General features: G+C 35.8%; 1 protein-coding gene across 2 annotated transcripts; it reads left to right on the plus strand.

Moving 5' to 3' along the window:
* Positions 1 to 5,498: 5,498 nt before the first annotated feature.
* Positions 5,499 to 7,086, plus strand: LOC106439745. 2 transcript variants are annotated; one of them, XM_013881252.3, is made up of 4 exons: positions 5,499 to 5,943; positions 6,049 to 6,134; positions 6,375 to 6,577; positions 6,812 to 7,086. In XM_013881252.3, the coding sequence occupies exons 1-4, from the start codon at positions 5,669 to 5,671 to the stop codon at positions 6,944 to 6,946; spliced, it is 699 nt and encodes a 232-aa protein (XP_013736706.2). In that variant the 5' UTR covers positions 5,499 to 5,668; the 3' UTR covers positions 6,947 to 7,086. The 2 variants fall into 2 exon arrangements, with proteins under 2 accessions (XP_013736706.2, XP_013736705.2); XM_013881251.3 differs by having other exon boundaries at positions 5,582 to 5,943; positions 6,046 to 6,134.
* Positions 7,087 to 19,076: the final 11,990 nt, after the last annotated feature.

Raw genomic sequence — 19,076 nt, forward strand, 5'->3', positions numbered from 1 at the left:
TTAAGAAACTAGCAATGGAGGTTAAAAAGTAGGTGTCTCTTTAAGGTTCTTAACTAACATTTATTACTAAAAAAATTATTAAGAGATCCTAATGGGTTCTAGGGATAATTATGCTCTTACATAAAGAAACATACGTATATATAGCATTAGCAAGACAATAAATTAACTTTGTTGGATAACTTAACAAAGGTATAGACTAAGGTGACAACTAGAGTTCCACATGGATTTATAGATTTTAAATCATGGAATAAAATTAAATATCTACTTTGTCAAAATTTTGTAATATATAATATACGTGTAAAATACGCAGATATCATATCAATAAATGTGTAGAAGTGTTTCGTGTCAAGTAATGCAAGAATCACACTTAACTTCTTCTTTTTTTGAACATTAACTCACACTTAACTTCTTAGGCGAGGAATTAGTTACCTCTACTGGATAGCTTAAGAAAAACAATTGAATAACTTAATGATGTTATAAATCATGGAGTGGATTACCATTAACCAGACCCGGACCGAGATGGCCGAAGCCCTAGAAAGAGAAAAGAGAGAGTCGACTTCAGGAGAGAGAGAGGTGGCCACAAATCTTGGAGAAAATGAAACTTTTTCCTTTTCCTAGTAGATGTAATCTTTCTATTATTATGTATTAGTAGTTTTCCTAATCCTAGTGAGTTTAGGTTTTGGATACTTTCCATATGAATGATTCCATTTTTGCCTAAAGGGCATAATATCAAGTAAAGAAATCATGAATGGGTATAGTAAGCATAGTAAAGAAACTATGGCTAAGGCATTGCCTTAAAAGGCATTATACACACCCAAAAGAACATGTGACCCATTGAAGTTATAATGTATGGTTTCCAAGTAGAAACAATGAGTAAGAAAGGAAACAAGTTCCTTTAGATTTTAAGAAGAAAAACGCCTAAGACCTTGAAAGAAAGTGGTCGAGACTATACCAATGATCTCTACTGATTTAAAACTATGCTATAAGATCAGTATGATAAGAGACAAGAGAAGTGGTGACTATACTGATATATCCCACGAAGGTTTACACTATATGGCATGATAGGATTAGCCATCCTAAAGTCTAAACTTGATGCAAAGATTGAAAAGACACAGAGTTATCCCGTAAAAGATCTCACGTTGTGAAACATGTACATAAAGGGAAACTCATTAGGCTTAATTGTCCCAAGCACCACGACCTTATAGTATGGTCATGAGGGGGGGGGGGAGGATAAACCCATGATCAATACTACAAGTTCGTGTATGGTCTATGACCATGTTATATGGCTCGGTCATTACTCGGCCATAAAGGACCATTCCTCGGCCGTAGAGGCCATGATACAAACAGCCAAACCGAAGAGGCCATTACTCGGCCGAAGAGACCATGTTATGGTCGGCTGCAAAGACCATCACCTATACACAACTTGGCCACGACTTGTATACGCATAGTGCAGGCTTGGCCGCACACAAGCCATTACCTATAAAAGGTTCGGCCATGTAAGCCATTATCTATAAGACTAAGATTCTAAAGTCTATAAGCTTGGAGACATTATGTTTTACATGTATAAAATGATAATATAATCATATGCATCAGGCCATATAAGTGAGCATAGATATTCCCATCTCAGATTGAATACGGATCATAAAACCAGACATACACCATCTTAAGAAATTTTGAATAAACCACCACATACATACATGTGCCGTCTAAGATGGAACCTCAGAAGAGGATTGAGAATATAGAAGAATAAGATCTTCTCCACGAAATCAAAAGGACCGAGAGCCAAAATATTGGTGATCAAATAGTGGCCAGGTACGGATTGCATGAAAAAATGAATCCGAATATTAAAGAAGAAAGATTATAAGCTGGATAAAGAATGTTAAAAGTACGAATGATTTTAACCATCATTGTCTTGGCAAAGATCCTCGGACTAGAGATTATAATTTAAGACGTCCAAAGAAAGATTATATAAAGCTAGCTAATTGAGAAGCTAATCGAAATGCCAGACACCGACCCGAGAAATGACTAACCAGCTTAGCACCAAATGAATGTCCTAGAAGAGACATAATCAAGTTGCTATAGAGTCTATACAAGATAGACCAAGTATTCCATAAGATAAAGGAATCTCGGATAGAAAAATGGTGCATAAAATACAGATCCGAAATTATAAGAGAAACCATACCAGACATTGAGAAAAGGCTGCGCAGCTACACATCTAAGGTACCAAACCATGTAGTCTTGGGACGCCAAGCTACTAGGTAATAAAGGTCCTGGATAATAAGATCTCAAATCTATAGATCATGTCTCGAACATAATGAAACCACATGAAAGTGTCGACACACACACACATTTGTATAAAGATACATAAAGTTATAGCATTTGAACATAAAGAGATGAACGAGGATCATGAACCCACGAAAGAGTACTCATACAATCATAAAAGATCATATAGATCATAGAAAGGATAAAACGTGGAGGTTGAAAGTATCTAAAGGAGAGATGAGCGTATTGGCCATATACATATACAGAAACGCCATCTGATCAATCAGTGAAATAGATGGATCTTGTGAGAAGTAAAGAAACCGTGAGAGATGTACATGATGTAAAGGTGTTCATGTTTTCCTACTAAACAACATTAGATTATAGCTTGTCACACACGGTACTCACGGAGATCAAATGAACAGATTATAAGGAGATAAACTCATATGTGGTGGATGCTGCTACAGATTTTCGAAATTGAAAATGGTCTGGTCATAAAAAAGAAATTAGAAACAAATGATGTAGTAAGCAGCATATGGATCACTGGATAAGATGAAAGAACAGCTTCATTCCTAAGCTGATTCATGGACTGAAACAAATGCAGCTGCATATAGTATGTAAAAGAAATTGATCACGCATGATCATTGATCTTGGAATTGTATAAAAGACAATCCAATACAGTCCATATATTTGAAATTCCTTTTGATTATACTAAACCTAAAAGAGGTTAATAGGCGTAGAATAAATCTATGTGAGTGTCCGATCAAAAGCGTCCGGCCCTGGCCCTTCAAACTAAAGATGTCCGACTCTGTCCGTCTAAGGGCGTCCGGATCTTCAGCAAAGAACGTCTGGCTCTTCTACTAGACGCGTCCGGATTTTTAAGACTAAAAGGCGTCTAGCCCTTCTTCTTGATCACGGGCTAGTAGAGACAAAAGATCAACCGGATACAAATGTATTGTAGTCCATAAGCTTGTGAGAGCCGAGATCTATGACCTAATAATATATATTTCAGTGTGTGATATAATCCACAGCAACAGAGGTCATGAGACACCATCAAGAGATGGATAAAGGACTACAATGTCCGAGATAGATATGGTACTGCCTAAGGCAAAGAAATTGATGTCCACATCCATGAGAGTGTTCGGCCGCAGAGCCATAATAAGAGATTATAAAACTCACAGCAATGATCATTGATCTTGAACACTCATGAGACAAGTAATGGACATGTATAGACAAGGTCTATGATCTAAACATGGATCGGCCAGATTGAAACATGGTCAAATGGTAACCATAAATTGCCAAAGTAAAGAGTTAACAGTAGACGATCACGTCTAGACTATGGACACATGCAAACATGATTTGCAAAGACCCAATAGTGATCCCCAAGAACAATATGGTTCACATTGTTTAGCACACATGCTTTACCAGGACACTCAATGTCAAAGGACATGAGAAACGACCTAAGAAGTCGAAGTGGTCTAATTACGGTTCGGTAATGAAACTGGCCAATTGCTCCCATCCTATACATACAAGAAATATCACGCACCAAGATGCGTAGAATGTAGAACCTACACTAAGGTTCACATCAGGGGGAGTAGTGCGTGTTGTACTCTTTTTCCTTCATCATGGTTTTATCCCACTGGGTTTTCCTGATAAGGTTTTAATGAGGCAACATGAAGCGTACTACAAATCCTGTATGGTTATGGCATCCAAGGGGGAGTGTTATAAATCATGGAGTGGATTGCCATTAACCAGGCCCGGCCCAAGACCGGCCCAAGACCGGCCCAATACCTAGAAGATGGAGAGATGGCCGAAGCCCTAGAGAGAGGAGAGAGAGAGCCGACTTCAGGAGAGAGAGAGGCAGCCACAAAGCTTGGAGAAAAGGAAACTATTTCTTTTTCCTAGTAGATGTAACCTTTCCATTATTATGTATTAGTAGTTTTCCTAATCCCAGTGAGTTTAGGTTTTTGATACTTTTCATTTATCTTCATCTTGTAATCCTTATATAAAGGAACTCATTGGTCATTAATAATAATAGAGAAGTCTCAAACCTTTTTTTTTTTTTTTTTTTCAACATTGTTCATTTCATTGAACAGAGGCCCATAAGGCAAACATTACAAGTCTCGGGCTTATCTACATAGCCAATCAGAGATATAACATAATAAATTTAATCATTAAGCCCAATATTGAGGAGGTGAGTGATGTCTCAGATTCTCGGTAAGCTTAATTGCAACACGTGCATTAACACGTGTTCTCCATGCGAACACTAATTATTTCGGCCGTCAAGAAAAACTTCGCCACCGTAGATTCTTCCTCAACCGCCTTGTTCCTCTTTCTTCTCCGTTGTTATCAGCCATGCCCTAACTTGTAACAACTCTTCCGTCTTTCGCCGTTCCTCCATGATTTATTATCTACCATCTCCGGATGTTAAATCAAGGATTGCTCGATCAAATCCAAGAGTAGACCCTTTATTGGACCGCTCAATGAACGCCAATTTCTGCTGAATCTCCTTTGAATCGACCAAGATTAGTCCATCTTCTCTTCATCCTTTCCTTAAAGAGAGCTTCATCCAAAGCCGATCTCCGGCAAGCTTCTAGCTAGATGAAGTCTAATCTCTGCGGGAAAGAAATCAAAGCTTTCCTTTGATGAAGATATTCATCACGAGCAAACGGAATTAAGAATTAGATCACGGAAGAGTAAAGAAACCGGAACAAAGCCCGGATTTATTTCTTTCAATCGATTTTATGAGAAGATAAGCTTTCAGTGTGCTCAGAATCGATTGAAACATCACATCAAAATCGCCAACGCGAAGAGATATTCCGCTAACCGGAAATTAAAATCGCCAACGCGAAGATCGAACAAAAAACAAATTTTTATTTATTATTTATTATTTTTTTGATCTCAACCCTTGTGAAAGATAAGGATCGGTGAACAGGGGTTTGAGAGAAAACTTTCTCTCTCGATCTGTCCTTGTCTCAAACCTTCTATTTACAACAATTGTTATCTTATTTTAATTTTTTTTATCAATCATCTTATTTTTTTTTAAAACCTAATTTCTCAAGTATCCCGCAATCAGTCTCCTATGTATTTCGCATATAATCAGCAATTTACCAACTTTAGAACGTAGATAGAAAAGAAAACTCCAGATCCCTCTACATTTTCTCCACTCAGAAATTTGAGAACCAACACATAAAAGAAAATGAATAGAGCAACAATAAAAGATCATATCCTCATTTCTTGGCGTGTTCAACCTCTTTCCAAAGCGTAACTACAACTAAAAGCCTTTTATCTTAAGCATGCGCTTAACCAATATCACACACAAATTGAAAAAAAAAATACAAATGTATTTATATAAAGTTGTCCCTATGATTTTCGAGCATCTTGATTTGAGAAAACAGATTTGATAGATATGTATCTTAGTCGGAGAATGCAGAGCGGTAGTTACGCGGTGTATAGGCAGGGACTTGCGGAGGTTTTGCACACATACAACAAGGTTGAGAGGAAGACATCTATGAATCCATATCCGAAGATTATTCTATTTGGAAGAGACTATAGTAATCAAATGAGTCCACAAAGTCTGAAGTTATCAAATCCGGTGAATGCTGGGAAGTACTTTAGTAATGATTTCAACAACTCTAAGATGCAATCTTCTCCTCCAAACCCATGGTTTAATCTTCCCTCTTGGTACTTGACCTGTTTCCTTACAAAAGATTAATACAACCATACAACACAGACATATGCATTTGAATAGGATCTTTTCTTTGGACTTATTTTGATTGCAATTAGCAGGGGAAGATGGGTCATAGGTTCTGTGATTTCCGTGGTGTTATCTTTCTGGAACAATAATAGGATGCAACAACTGAAACGGATTAAAGGTAGTGAATTATATCATCTCATAGCTCTTTTGTTGGCTTATTTAATTAGTTTACTCATTAGCTGATTGTTAAAAGATAATTGCAGGCATCACATTATGTGTTAATAATATTTTGTTATAAGAAAACATTATTCACAGAGATTATGTAACAAGATGGCGTGAAAAATGGATAATGTCATGTATACTGAATAATATTGTGTTCCCTTTAAAACATAGTATAAATTTGAGTGATGTGATGCAGGGGAGGCGGAATTGGAGGTGGAAGGGATAGATGCTGTAGCAGAAATGGTAGAAAATGTGGCGACGGCCACTGAAGACATGGCTGAAGAAATGGAAAAGATTCTGCCTGAGCAAAGTAAGCTTAAACAAGTGGCTGTAGTTCTGGAACACATTTCAGAGGTTGCTGCACATGAAGCACATCTAACACATGATTTCCTTCAGAAGGTACATATTGTATCAATGAAATCAATATATGAAATGTTTTATGAAATTTACCAGTTTAACACTAAGAAAGGTAAACTTTCAAAAGATAATATTTTCAGTATAAGATAATCTTCTGATTCCGCATTTCCTAATATAAGTAACCTATGCTCTTTACTTTTGAGGCCGGCAACAAACTAATAAAGCATATATAAGGTTTTGATTGTCGTTGAGAAATAAAACATTCAAAAATTTCAGGTGGAAAAAGTCGCACACGATTTGGATGCGTTGGAGGCAATGATAGAGCCTTTGGTGGACAAAAATGAGGCAAATGCTGAAACGAAGCAACAAGATGATAAAAAAGAAGCAAACTCTGAGCCTTCACGCCACTAATCTGTTCATCATCTAATTTAGACGCCAAAAATATATATTAAAAACTCTCTGTATATTTACTTATTTGTTCATTCTTTACAATAACTTGTGTACAATATTTTTAAAGATATATTATCAAAGGCATATAGTTCTTGACTGGATTTGATTGGTAGTGTCTTACCGAAATTGTATTAGTATTAGAGAACAGGTATACTTTCTCTTAGGCATGGGTCTTCAGTTTGGGTTCACACGGTTTCAATTTTTCGAGGAGCGCAAAATCTAGCCCTCTTCAGATATTTTTAAAATTTTGGTTCGGATTTTTTGGACAAAAATCTATAATAGACCAATTGGTAAAAAAAAATCTACAGCCACTTAAAAAAATCTGTATTATAATATGTAAATTACTTGTATATCATTAATGAAATTAATAAATTAAACAAAATTAATAACAAAAGTTCTACGGCTTCGTCTCCTTTCTTTTCTTCTAGGTCTTTTTCTTCTTCGCGGCAGATCGTAAACCTCCACAGCAACGACATCTCCGGTCCCAACTGCTTAGATTTTCGATGTGAAATCGATTACATGACGTCTGCATCGGCGCTTTATCCACCGTGGTCTTCTCTCTCTCATGACTGAAGCTCGAATTCTTCATTGAACCATTGCGCCTCCACCGAACTATGATTTATCATGGCAGCATGTCCTCTCCGTCAGTCGTCATGCCCTCATATCTCCTCCACAAGGGGATCAAATTCTGTTGTGACCTTCATATCTCCTCCACGAGGCTTGATTATGCCGCCGCGTACTTCACCACCGCGAGTCAGTGTTGATGCCGTCCCTTGCCGCTTGCTTTGGAAGTCTGTCACGATGGCGTGGTGGAAAACGGAGCGTGTGGTTTCCTCCAATGTGGTTCTGAGGTCGAGGTACGTCTTGCCGATTGTCTCTCTCTCGTATGAGATAATCGGAAGGGTTGCTACCTTAGACGCTATGGAGAAGCGGCTGGCGATATCGACGGTGATAGCGAGCGCAGCGGCGTCGGGAGGCGCGATTGTGGTGAAGGAGTTCATTGGTAGGTTCGAGAAGCCGAGGAAGAAAAAGTTTTTGGATGCGATGAAGAGATGGGGGTGGATCCGAAGGAGAAAACAATATTTTTGATGGTTGATGTGGAGGAGAAAGTGGCGAAGTCGAGCAGGAATATAGGAATACTGAGGAAGTTGACGCAGAGGAGTTTGAATCTGTTTGATGTTTTGAATTCCAATAAGCGGGTGCTTACTCTTGCGGCGGTGGAGTTTTTGAATGCTAGGTATGGTGTTGAAGCATTGGTTACATGGGATGAAGATGAAAATGTCAGGAAATTTACAACCTAATGTTCGCGGAGATAGTGGGAAGAATGTTATGTTGGAAGTATAAAGCATGCATGATTTTGTCAAGGTGTAGCAAATAAAGTTCTATTCTTTAAGACTTTGCTTAAGATAAATAAGAAGTTTACCGGTGGCTGCCTTCAAGGTGGTTGTTCCTCTTGTTCAAGTTACAACTTTTGCTTTGTCTAAGTTTGATATAACTAAATTCATAATTTATTTAATAATTTTTTTTATAATTATTACTTCATCCTATAAATTTATATGATCTACTTTATATTGTTAGGGTTTGTTTATTAGCTTAGCCATTTTATTTTTGAAAAACATACATTGTCCATACTTTTACAAAGTATATTTATTTGTTTAGTCACATTATTTTGGAAATACATACACTGATTATATTTTTACAAAATTTCTGATTCCATAATATGTTAAACATAGCCTGGACACATAAACAAATGGTATAATCATATGTCAACCAGTATTACTAGTATAACTTCTGTAATTAGTGTAAAATGTAAACCAGTCTGATACAACTGGTATAACTGGTCCAACTATATATCAAACCATATTGGTTAGACTGGTATAACCGGTACATCTATGCTTTATTTATCATACAAGTGATATTGGTATAACTAGTACAACTATTCATTTTCTGAAATTTATATATTTCATTAGTATTCCATATGAAAAAAACAATCAAATGACCATTTTGGTAAATATTTAGATAGATTCTTTATTATTTTTTTTTTCTTTTTTTTTTTGCAGTTCTTACACCTTCATATAAGTTTGCATGATCTACCTTATACTTTTAAGGTTTGGTAATTTCTTTGTATACATAATTTTTGGAAAACATACATGAAATTTATTTTAACAAAATTGATGATTTCATTTTATTGGGGCAAAGACATGTACACATATAGAAGTGGTACAACTGAAGTAAGTTTAAATCTTATGTGGTACAACTAGTTTTTTCGATTTCACTGCCAAAGTACAACTATGTACTAACCAGCACAACTAAAAAACTAGTACAACTATGCACAAACCGGTACAACTCAAATATTCTAGTACAACTATGTTATTTCATTCTGTATTGTGCATCACGTTTTAAACGTGTATCATGTTTTATACATTATGTAAATTGTTTTTGACAATTATTACACTATCACATAAGTTTACATAATTCACCGTATACTTTAATTGTTTGTTTACTTGATTAACCATGTTATTTAGGAAAAAAAACGTAATCTAACTTTCAGAAATCGTTAGTTTAAGTTAATGTCAATGTTACGAGGCCGTTTTGTGATATATTGTGTTTTCTGACAGATTGTATATATGTTTTCTAAATTGTTTTCAAGTTTTTATCGAGTCTTTCTAGTCTTTTTCGAGTCATTTTCAGGTTTGAAGTAGGTTGAATGGCTCTTGGAGAGATGCATGCAGAGAAGAGTGAAACTTGGAGATTTCTAATCCAGAGCAGACGTTATTGTTTTACAACTAAGAAAAAAACTAGTACAACTATATTGTTATTTTATTTAGTATTGCTTTAAATGTGCATCACGTTTTAAATTAATGTTAGTGTAATGAATGTTCTTAAAAGTTTAATATGATGCTAATATAAGTTAAATCATGAAATTGCTAAAGTAGTGAGTTATAGAAGATGGTACAACCGGTAATCTAATAAAACTAAACATATAACCCATATACAAGATATGTAATACTGGTTTAACTGGTACAACTTAATATCATCATATAATTTGCAAAACAAAAGAATTAAAAGTTATTTGAAATCAAATACAAAAATACAACTAACATTGGTATGTCATTTTTAATATCAAAACATTGGTACTACTATGATATATAAACCAGGTACACAAGTTGGACTACTATTGTCATAGTAAAAACACCAAACATGAAGCCTATACATCACTTTCAAACCCATGAGGGTTTCTACATCATCTTTGCATTATACTCTTTTAAATCTTCTTATACTGCAATTTTTCAAGCCCCAGACTACAACTTGTACAACTAGTACAACCAATTAAACAAATCATTATCTTAATAAATATTATGTAAAACAAAATATTCATGTATTTTGACTCATGCATGTGAGGAAAGATTAGAATAACATTTCTCATTTGTTATACATAATTCTCTTTTTTTGCATTATTCATACGCTGAAAAAAACAAACAAAATATAACCATATTAGTTGCAGAGTTGTACTGGTTATACGCGTTTCAGTTTTACTAATTATACATGTTATACTCCTTCTAGTTGTATTATAGGGTATTACAAAACATATCTTAACCTAATATAACTTTTTCTGGCTTTGCAACTACCTTCTTCGGCTTCGAGAGCAAAATGAATGAAGATGAATTTTTTCCCTAAATAATACAACTAGTAAAACAAATTCATTATCTAAATTAAATATTATAGAAAAAAACTATTAAGATATTTTAACACATCTAGGTGGGAGGATTATACCAATTTTTTCATTGGTTATGCATCATCATCTTCTATAACATCATTAATAAGCTGAAAACAAAAACCAAATATCACTATATTAACTGCAAAGTTATACTAGTTATACGCGTTCTAGTTGTACTAGTTATACTGGTTATACTCAACCTAGTTATACTAGATGTACTGGTTTGAATTGTACTAGTTTGAATTATACTAGTTGTACTAGTAATACTCTGTGTTCTTCTTTGACGTGAATTTTTCACAATGAAGATAAAATTCGATTCAGATAAGAGGAAATCGATTAAGGATGATAATAGGTTGATCGATTTGGGATAAGAACAAGAAAACAAGAAAACAAGAAAACAAGAATATAAATCTGGGTTAAAAACAAGAACAACAAAATTAGATTGTGGGAGGTGAGAGAGATTGTGTTTTGATTTGGAGATGTAGGGTTACAAATGGGTTGGATTCTGGGTCAGAAAATGGGTCGGATTTTGGGTAGGATAATTGTGGCACGAGTTGTAAACAAGTTAATGTCTTCTGGTTTTTGAGTTATTTACTTTTTTTTTATATTTAAATTTTAATGTAAAATAAATAAAAATTATGAGTGGGTCATTCTAGATTTTTTTTACCCCTTGTGGTCCATTTGAGGATTTGATCCAGATTTTTGTTTTTTTTTTGCTTCGCAGTTTAGATTTAGAACACAACATAAACCTGGTTGACCTCGTTTCGGTTCTAAGACCATCCGCAATGGTGAGACTCATTGGAGTCCTTAGTACAAGGGCATTTCGGATTAATCTTGGATATTTTGGATTTTTTTACAAAAAAAAAGAAAAAAAAAAGACCATTCACGGGCCGCCACGTAGTCAATGGGACCCGTGAACAGTGTAAGGATCAATCCTTATCAAAGGATTTTAAGAGTATGATTATCCGGAGTCCTTAGTGGGTTTCTTAGTATGCGGGCCCCCATAAAACTCTTAAGGATCGGTTACAAAAACTACTAATTAAGAACCGATCTTAGTGAGTTTCTTACACTGTTCGCAGGCCCCACTGACACGTGGCGGCCCGCGATTGGTTTGTCTTTTAATTTTTTTTTTTTTTTTTTTAAACTAAGAAACTCATTGGGTTTCTTAGGGATAATCATGGCCTAAGGATTCTTTTTTGCACAAACTCTAAGAAAGTGGGTTCCACACCCTCTAAGGATTCCCTCAAGAGCTTCGATTGTGGATGCATACAGGTTACAGTTATATAAATACATGTTCATGACTAGTGATGTCGGGCCTTAGCCCGCGGGACCAACCCAAATGGCCCATATGCAGGGCGGGAATGGTCAAGATTTTTTCAGACCCAAATAATTATGGGCCTCACGGGACTGGGCCGCATGGATCCGCACTGAAGCGGGTTGGCACATACAGATCTCGTGGGGTTTGCGGGTGACCCGCAAATAGATCAATCCAACAAAGTGCAGATCCATTCACTTTCCTCTTCGTTTCTGAATGCAATATCTTCTTCGTTTCGAATTTCTATCATTGATTCCATGCTTCTTCGTTTTGATTGCTTATCAATTCTCTTTCTTATCCTTTCAATTTAATTTAGCGATCATTTTTGATGACTTCACTTGCGATTCTTTTTTTCTCCTCTTCTATAGGCTGTGTTAAAGCTCAATTGTCACAACATGATACTCTTTGAATTGGTTGGTTAGAGCATGATTATGTCGGCTGTTAAAGGTTTTTAAACGGAGGGTGATATATGTTAACAAAATTAAAATTGAGGTTTTCATGGTCAATTTTTTAGTTGAGAGATCGTTTTACGAACAATACTTAGGTTCACCCCTGTGGTGAATGGTTAAATTCACCACAGTGTTCATAACCAATCAAAATGTCATGTATTAGTAGTTAAAAAAGACAATAAAAATAAAAATAAAATAGCTGGAAAAAAAACAACACCGCCATTAATTAACGCCGTCTAAAAACTTAAACTCTAAAACCATAAATCATAAATCTGAAACACTAAACCTTAAATATCAATCCTAAAATCTAAACCCTAAATCTTAAACCTTAAACTCAAACTCTAAACAATAAACTTTAAATCCTAAAATCTAAACCCTAAACCCAAAACTCTAAACCATAAACCCTAAAATCTAAACCCTAAATCCTAAACCCTAAACTCAAATCCTAAACTTTAAACCCAAAACTTCAAATCCTAAACCCTAAACTCTGAATCCTAAACCCTAAACCCAAACCTTTAAACCGTAAACCCATCTGCTAGTTAATAAGGTTAAGGTTTACGGTTTAGAGGTTTGGGTTTAGGGTTTATGATTTAGGGTTTGGGTTAAAAATTTAAAGTTTTGGGTTTAGGTTTTAGGATTTAGGGTTTAGGGTTTAGGGTTTGGGTTTAAGATTTAAAGTTTTGGGTTTAGGGTTTAGAATTTAAGGTTTAGATTTTATGATTTAGAGTTTAGGGTTTAGAGTTTAGGGTTTAGGCTTTAGGGTTTAGATTTTAGGATTTAGGGTTTATTGTGTAGAGTTTGAGTTTAGGGTTTAAGATTTAGGGTTTAGATTTTAGGATTGGGGTTTATGGTTTAGTGTTTTAGATTTAGGGTTTATGTTTTTAGAGTTTAAGTTTTTATAATTTAGAATTTTGCAGATGGCGCTAATTAATGTCGGTCTTGTTTTTTTTTCAGCTATTTAATTTTTTATTTTTATTACCTTTTTAAGATATTCCTACATGGCATTTTGGTTGGTTATGAAGAGTGTGGTGAATTTAACTTTTCACCATAGGGGTGAACCTAAGTATTGTTCTTGTTTTACCATCCATTTTTAATTGATGAGTTTTATTATTGAAACCCCCATAAATTAACGCCCTATTTTTCTTAATGTCGGCCTTTCAAACGGCTATATATGTGTTACAATGTTTGGGTACAAGTAGATGATGTTTACTTGCTCTTAAGATCTTAAACTCATCATTTGTTGTAATTAGAGAGTTTAGAGACTGAATATTTATGTGTTCTTATTAATGATCAAGGGGGTTTCTTTATATAAAGATTACAAGATGAAGATAAATGGAAAGTATTCAAAACCTAAATTCACTAGGATTAGGAAAACTACTAATACATAATAATGGAAAGATTACATCTACTAGGAAAAGGAAAATGTTTCCTTTTCTCCAAGCTTTGTGGCCGCCTCTCTCTCTCCTGAAGTCGGCTCTCTCTCTCTCCTCTCTCTAGGGTTTCAGCCATCTCTCCATCTTCTAGGTATTGGGCCGGTCTCGGTCCGGGTCTGGTTAATGGCAATCCACTCCATAATTTATAACACTCCCCCATGGATGCCATAACCATACAGGCTTTGTAGTACGCTTCATGTTGCCTCATTAAAACCTTATCAGGAAAACCCAGTGGGACAAAACTATGATGAAGGAAAAAGAGTACAACACGCACTACTCCCCCTGATGTGAACCTCACTGTAGGTTTCTACATTCTACGCATCTGATGCGTGATCTTTCCTGTATATGTATGAAGGGAGTAATCGGCCAAGTTTTATTACTAAGCCGTATCTAGACCACTTTGACCTCTTAGGTCATTTCTCATGTCTCTTGACATCGAGTGTCCCGGTAAAGCATATGTGCTAAGCAATGTTAATCACATTGTCCTCGTAGATCACTATTGATTCTTTGCAAATCGTGTTTGCATGTGTCCATAGTCTAGACGTGATTGTCCATTGTTAACTCTTTACTTTGGTCGGACAAAATAAGTACTTATGGACAATGTACTAGACATGGTTATCATGAACCTATGTCTCGATCTGGCCGAACCATGTCTGGGTCATAGACCTCGTCTATACATGTCCACTACTTGTCTCATGAGTGTTCAAGATCAATGATCATTGTTGTGAGTTTTATAATCTCTCATTATGGCTCTGTGGCCGAACACTCTCATGGATGTGGACATCGATTTCTAGGCAGTACCATATCTATCTCGGACATTGTAGTCCTTTATCCATCTCTTGATGGTGTCTCATGACCTCTGTTGCTGTGGATTATATCACACACTGAAATATATATTATTAGGTCATAGATCTCGGCTCTCAGAAGCTTATGGGCTACAATACATTTGTATCCGGTTGATCTTTTGTCTCTACTAGCCCGTGATCAAGAAGAAGGGCTAGACGCCTTTTAGTCTTAAAAGCCGGACGCGTCTAGTAGAAGAGCCAGACGTTCTTTGCTGAAGAGCTGGACGCCATTAGACAGACAAAGTCAGACATCTTTAGTTTGAAGGACCGGGGCCAGACGCTTTTGGTCGGACACCTACATAAATTTATTCTATGCCTACTAACCTCTTTTAGGTTTAGTATAATCACAAGGAATTTCAAATATATGGACTGTATTGGATTGTCTTTTATACAACTCCAAGATCAATGATCATGCGTGATCAATTTTTTTTACATACTATATGCAGCTGCTTTTGTTTCAGTCCATGAATCAGCTTAGGAACGAAGCTGTTCTTTCATCTTATCCAGTGAATTATATGCTGCTTACTATATCATTTGTATCCAATATATTTCTTATGACCAGACCATTTTCAATTTCGAAAATCTGTAGTAGCATCCACCACATAGGAGTTTATCTCCTTATAATATGTTCCTTTGATCTCTGTGAGTACCTTGTGTAACAAGCTATGATCTAATGCTGTTTAGTAGGAAGACATGAACACTCTTAGACCTCGTGATCATGTGCCTTCTCTCACGGTTTCTTTATCTCACAAGAACCATCTATTTCACTGGTTTATCAGATGGTGTTTCTGTATATGTATATGGCCAATACGCCCATCTCTCTTTTAGATACTTTGAACCTCCACGTTTTATCTTTTCTAATCTCTATGATCTTTTATGATTGTATGAGTACTCTTTCGTGGGTTCATGATCCTCGTTCATCTCTTTATGTTCAAGTGCTATAACTTTATGTATCTTTATACAAATGTGTGTGTGTGTCGATACTTTCATGTGGTTCCATTATGTTACAGACATGATCTATAGATTTGAGATCTTATTATCCAAGACTTTTATTACCTAGTAGCTTGGCGTCCCAAGACTACATGGTTTGGTACCTTAGATGTGTAGCTGCGCAGCCTTTTCTCAATGTCTGGTATGGTTTCTCTTATAATCTCGGATCTGTATTCTATGCACCATTTTTCTATCCGAGATTCCTTTATCTTATGGAACACTTGGTCTATCTTGTATAGACTCTATAGCAACTTGATTATGTCTCTTCTAGGACATTCATTTGGTGCTAAGCTGGTTAGTCATTTCCCAGGTCAGTGTTTGGCATTTCGATTAGCTTCTCAATTAGCTAGTTTTATATAATCTTTCTTTGGACGTCTTAAATTATAATCTCTAGTCCGAGGATCTTTTGCCAAGACAATGATGGTTAAAACCATTCGTACTTTTAATATTCTTTATCCAGCTTTTAATCTTTCTCCTTTAATATTCGGATTCATTTGTTTCATGCAATCCGTACCTGGCCACTATTTGATCACCCATGTTTTGGCTCTCGGTCCTTTTGAATTCGTGGAGAAGATCTTATTCTTATATATTCCCAATCCTCTTATGAGGTTCCATCTTTAGACGGCACATATATGTATGTGGTGGTTTATTCAAAATCTCTTAAGATGGTGTATGTCTGGTTTTATGACCCGTATTCAATCTAAGATGGGAATATCTATGCTCACTTATATGGCCTAATGCATATTATCATTCTATACATGTAAAACATAATGTCTCCAAGCTTATAGACTTTAGAATCTTAGTCTTATAGGTAATGGCTTACAGGGCCGAACCTTTTATAGGTAATGGCTTACTTGGCCGAACCTTTATAGGTAATGGATTGTGTGCGGCCAAGCCTGCACTATGCGGCCAAGTCACGGCCAAGTCACGGCCGAGCCGGTTATTCTCATGGTCTCTTCAGCCGGGTAATGGCCTCTTTGGTTTGGCCGTTTGTTTCATGGCCTCTACGGCCGAGGAATGGTCCTTTATGGCTGAGTAATGACCGAGCCATATAACATGGTCTTAGACCATAGTGGTACACGAACTTGTAGTATTGATCATGGGTTTATCCTCTCTCCCCCTCATGACCATACTATAAGGTCGTGGTGCTTGGGACAATTAAGCCTAATGAGTTTTCCTTTGTGTACATGTTTCACAACGTGAGATCTTTTACGGGATAACTCTGTGCCTTTCCAATCTTTGCATCAAGTTTAGACTTTAGGATGGCTAATACTATCATGCCATATAGTGTAAAATTTCGTGGTGTTATCTCAATATGGTTACCACATTTCTTGCCTCTTTATCATACTGATATGTAGCATAGTTTTGATCAGTAGAGATCATAGGTATAGTCTCGACCACTTTCTTTCAAGGTCTTAGGCGTTTTTCTTCTTAAAATCTAAAGGAACTTGTTTCCTTTCTTACCCATTGTTTCTACTTGGAAACCATACATTATAACTTCAATGGGTCACATGTTCTTTTGGGTGTGTATAATGCCTTTTAAGGCAATGCCTTAGCCATAGTTTCTTTACTATGCTTACTATACCCATTCATGATTTCTTTACTTGATATTATGCCCTTTAGGCAAAAATAGAATCATTCATATGTTCAAGTAAGATCAGACAAGATAATGAATTCAAAACCAATTCCATTGTATACACAAAATCGTGAATGACAATTAGGTTAAAGCAAAACACAAATCAAAGACTTTAAAATAAAATGTCGAGATCCCTCTTAGTCAATAGACATGCCGGCCACTCCTTGAGTTATATTGGACACGGCTCCCTTGGATTCATCCTGATCCATATCAGTCTTATTTGTATCAGGATATCTCATCTCACTGCTCCTCTTTAGTACCTTGTTATTCTCAATCACCGTTAGGGAAGCGATCAGGTCATTGTAAGTGGTAGAACCTCTTTCTATGTAGATATGTTTTGACAACAAATCTTCTGGATGGAATGTGGAGTATGTCTTGAATAGACAATCATTATCTGTTACCTCTTCTCCACATAATCTCAGTTGGTACACGACCCTGGACAAGGCAAAGTGAAACTCGGCCACTGTCTCAAAGACTTGGAATCTGAGACTCATTCATTCATGTTTGACCTTTGGTAGTAATACCATAGTGTATCTGGACTTTAATTCTGTCCAAAGGTCACGAGGATTCTTGATATGTAAATACTGATTTCTCAGTTCCTCAGTGAGATGATGGCTCATTATGGCTCTTAACTTTTCACTTTCAATTTCATCATTTCTTTCAATGATACATTTCCCGAGTCCTTTAGACTTCAGGGCAATTTGAAGTGTTCATTTCCAATTCTAGATAATTATCTCCAGAGAGATTTAGAATGGCATAATCCATGGGTTCAAATCTCGGCATCTGAAATTATATTATCAATCAATTCATTGATTTTGAATTCTTGCAACCAATTTAAATAATCAGTGCACATGATTTCATAAGTCTCTCTATAATGCTTAGGCCATACGGCTTTGCATTGTGATGCTTATACCTCACGGCCATTATAAGATACAACAATCTTAAGGATCAGATCATGATGCAATCCGGTTTATATAACCATCCGGATACTAGGCCACACGGTCACTTTGATATGCACTAAGCCCCACGGCTTTTAATCAATCAAGGGCACAAGGCCGCAAGTATGAATAATGTATTAGGCCATACGGCCATATACAAAACGAGATCTAGATGCATTCAATCCTATTTCTTAGTTGCATATCTATTATGTTTTAGAATTAAATAATCTAGCAACCTAACTCTCATTCAATATGTATATTCTTTAAATCATTCTTTCAAGCTTTACGTAATAAGAGATTTAAGGTTTCAAGGCCTTTAGGAATTTTAAAATTCGAGATTAGGGTTTTTAGTTTAAACAAGATTCAGATTCAAGTTTTAAAAACAATCCTAATCATAGCTCTAGGCGATCAATCAAACACTCAAGTTTCAAATCAAAATTAAAAACCGATTTTCCAAAATTAGGGTTTTAGGGGATTTCGAAAACTTTGATCTTTGATCAAGGGGATTTGATTTGATATTCAAAAACCTTTAAGGTTCTGATTTTAATTGATCAATGGATCAATTTCGTTTTTAGGTTTAGATCGAACTTATAGAGCTTCGATTTACTCATAGGGGATTGATCTATTTAACCTACGGCTTTTAGTTTTAGAGATTATCTTTTAAGGTTTCAATCTTTACAAAACAACCAAATTCGATTCTTTTTTTTTTCAGATTTCGAATTACCTTTATTTTGTAGGGTTGAACCGGACCACCAAAGTCAGATGAA

This window comes from Brassica napus, chromosome C3 (genome assembly GCF_020379485.1).
Source record: "Brassica napus cultivar Da-Ae chromosome C3, Da-Ae, whole genome shotgun sequence".
In the NCBI taxonomy this organism is placed as follows: Eukaryota; Viridiplantae; Streptophyta; class Magnoliopsida; order Brassicales; family Brassicaceae; genus Brassica; species Brassica napus.

What these genes read in the sequence shown, in the direction of transcription:
- LOC106439745 (XM_013881251.3), top strand. Translation starts at nt 5,669, where the DNA reads ATGTATCTTAGTCGGAGAATGCAGAGCGGTAGTTACGCGGTGTATAGG. An exon ending in TGGTTTAATCTTCCCTCTTG is followed by an intron (nt 5,944 to 6,045) that starts GTACTTGACCTG and finishes GATTGCAATTAG; the next exon opens with CAGGGGAAGATGGGTCATAG. An exon ending in ACAACTGAAACGGATTAAAG is followed by an intron (nt 6,135 to 6,374) that starts GTAGTGAATTAT and finishes GATGTGATGCAG; the next exon opens with GGGAGGCGGAATTGGAGGTG.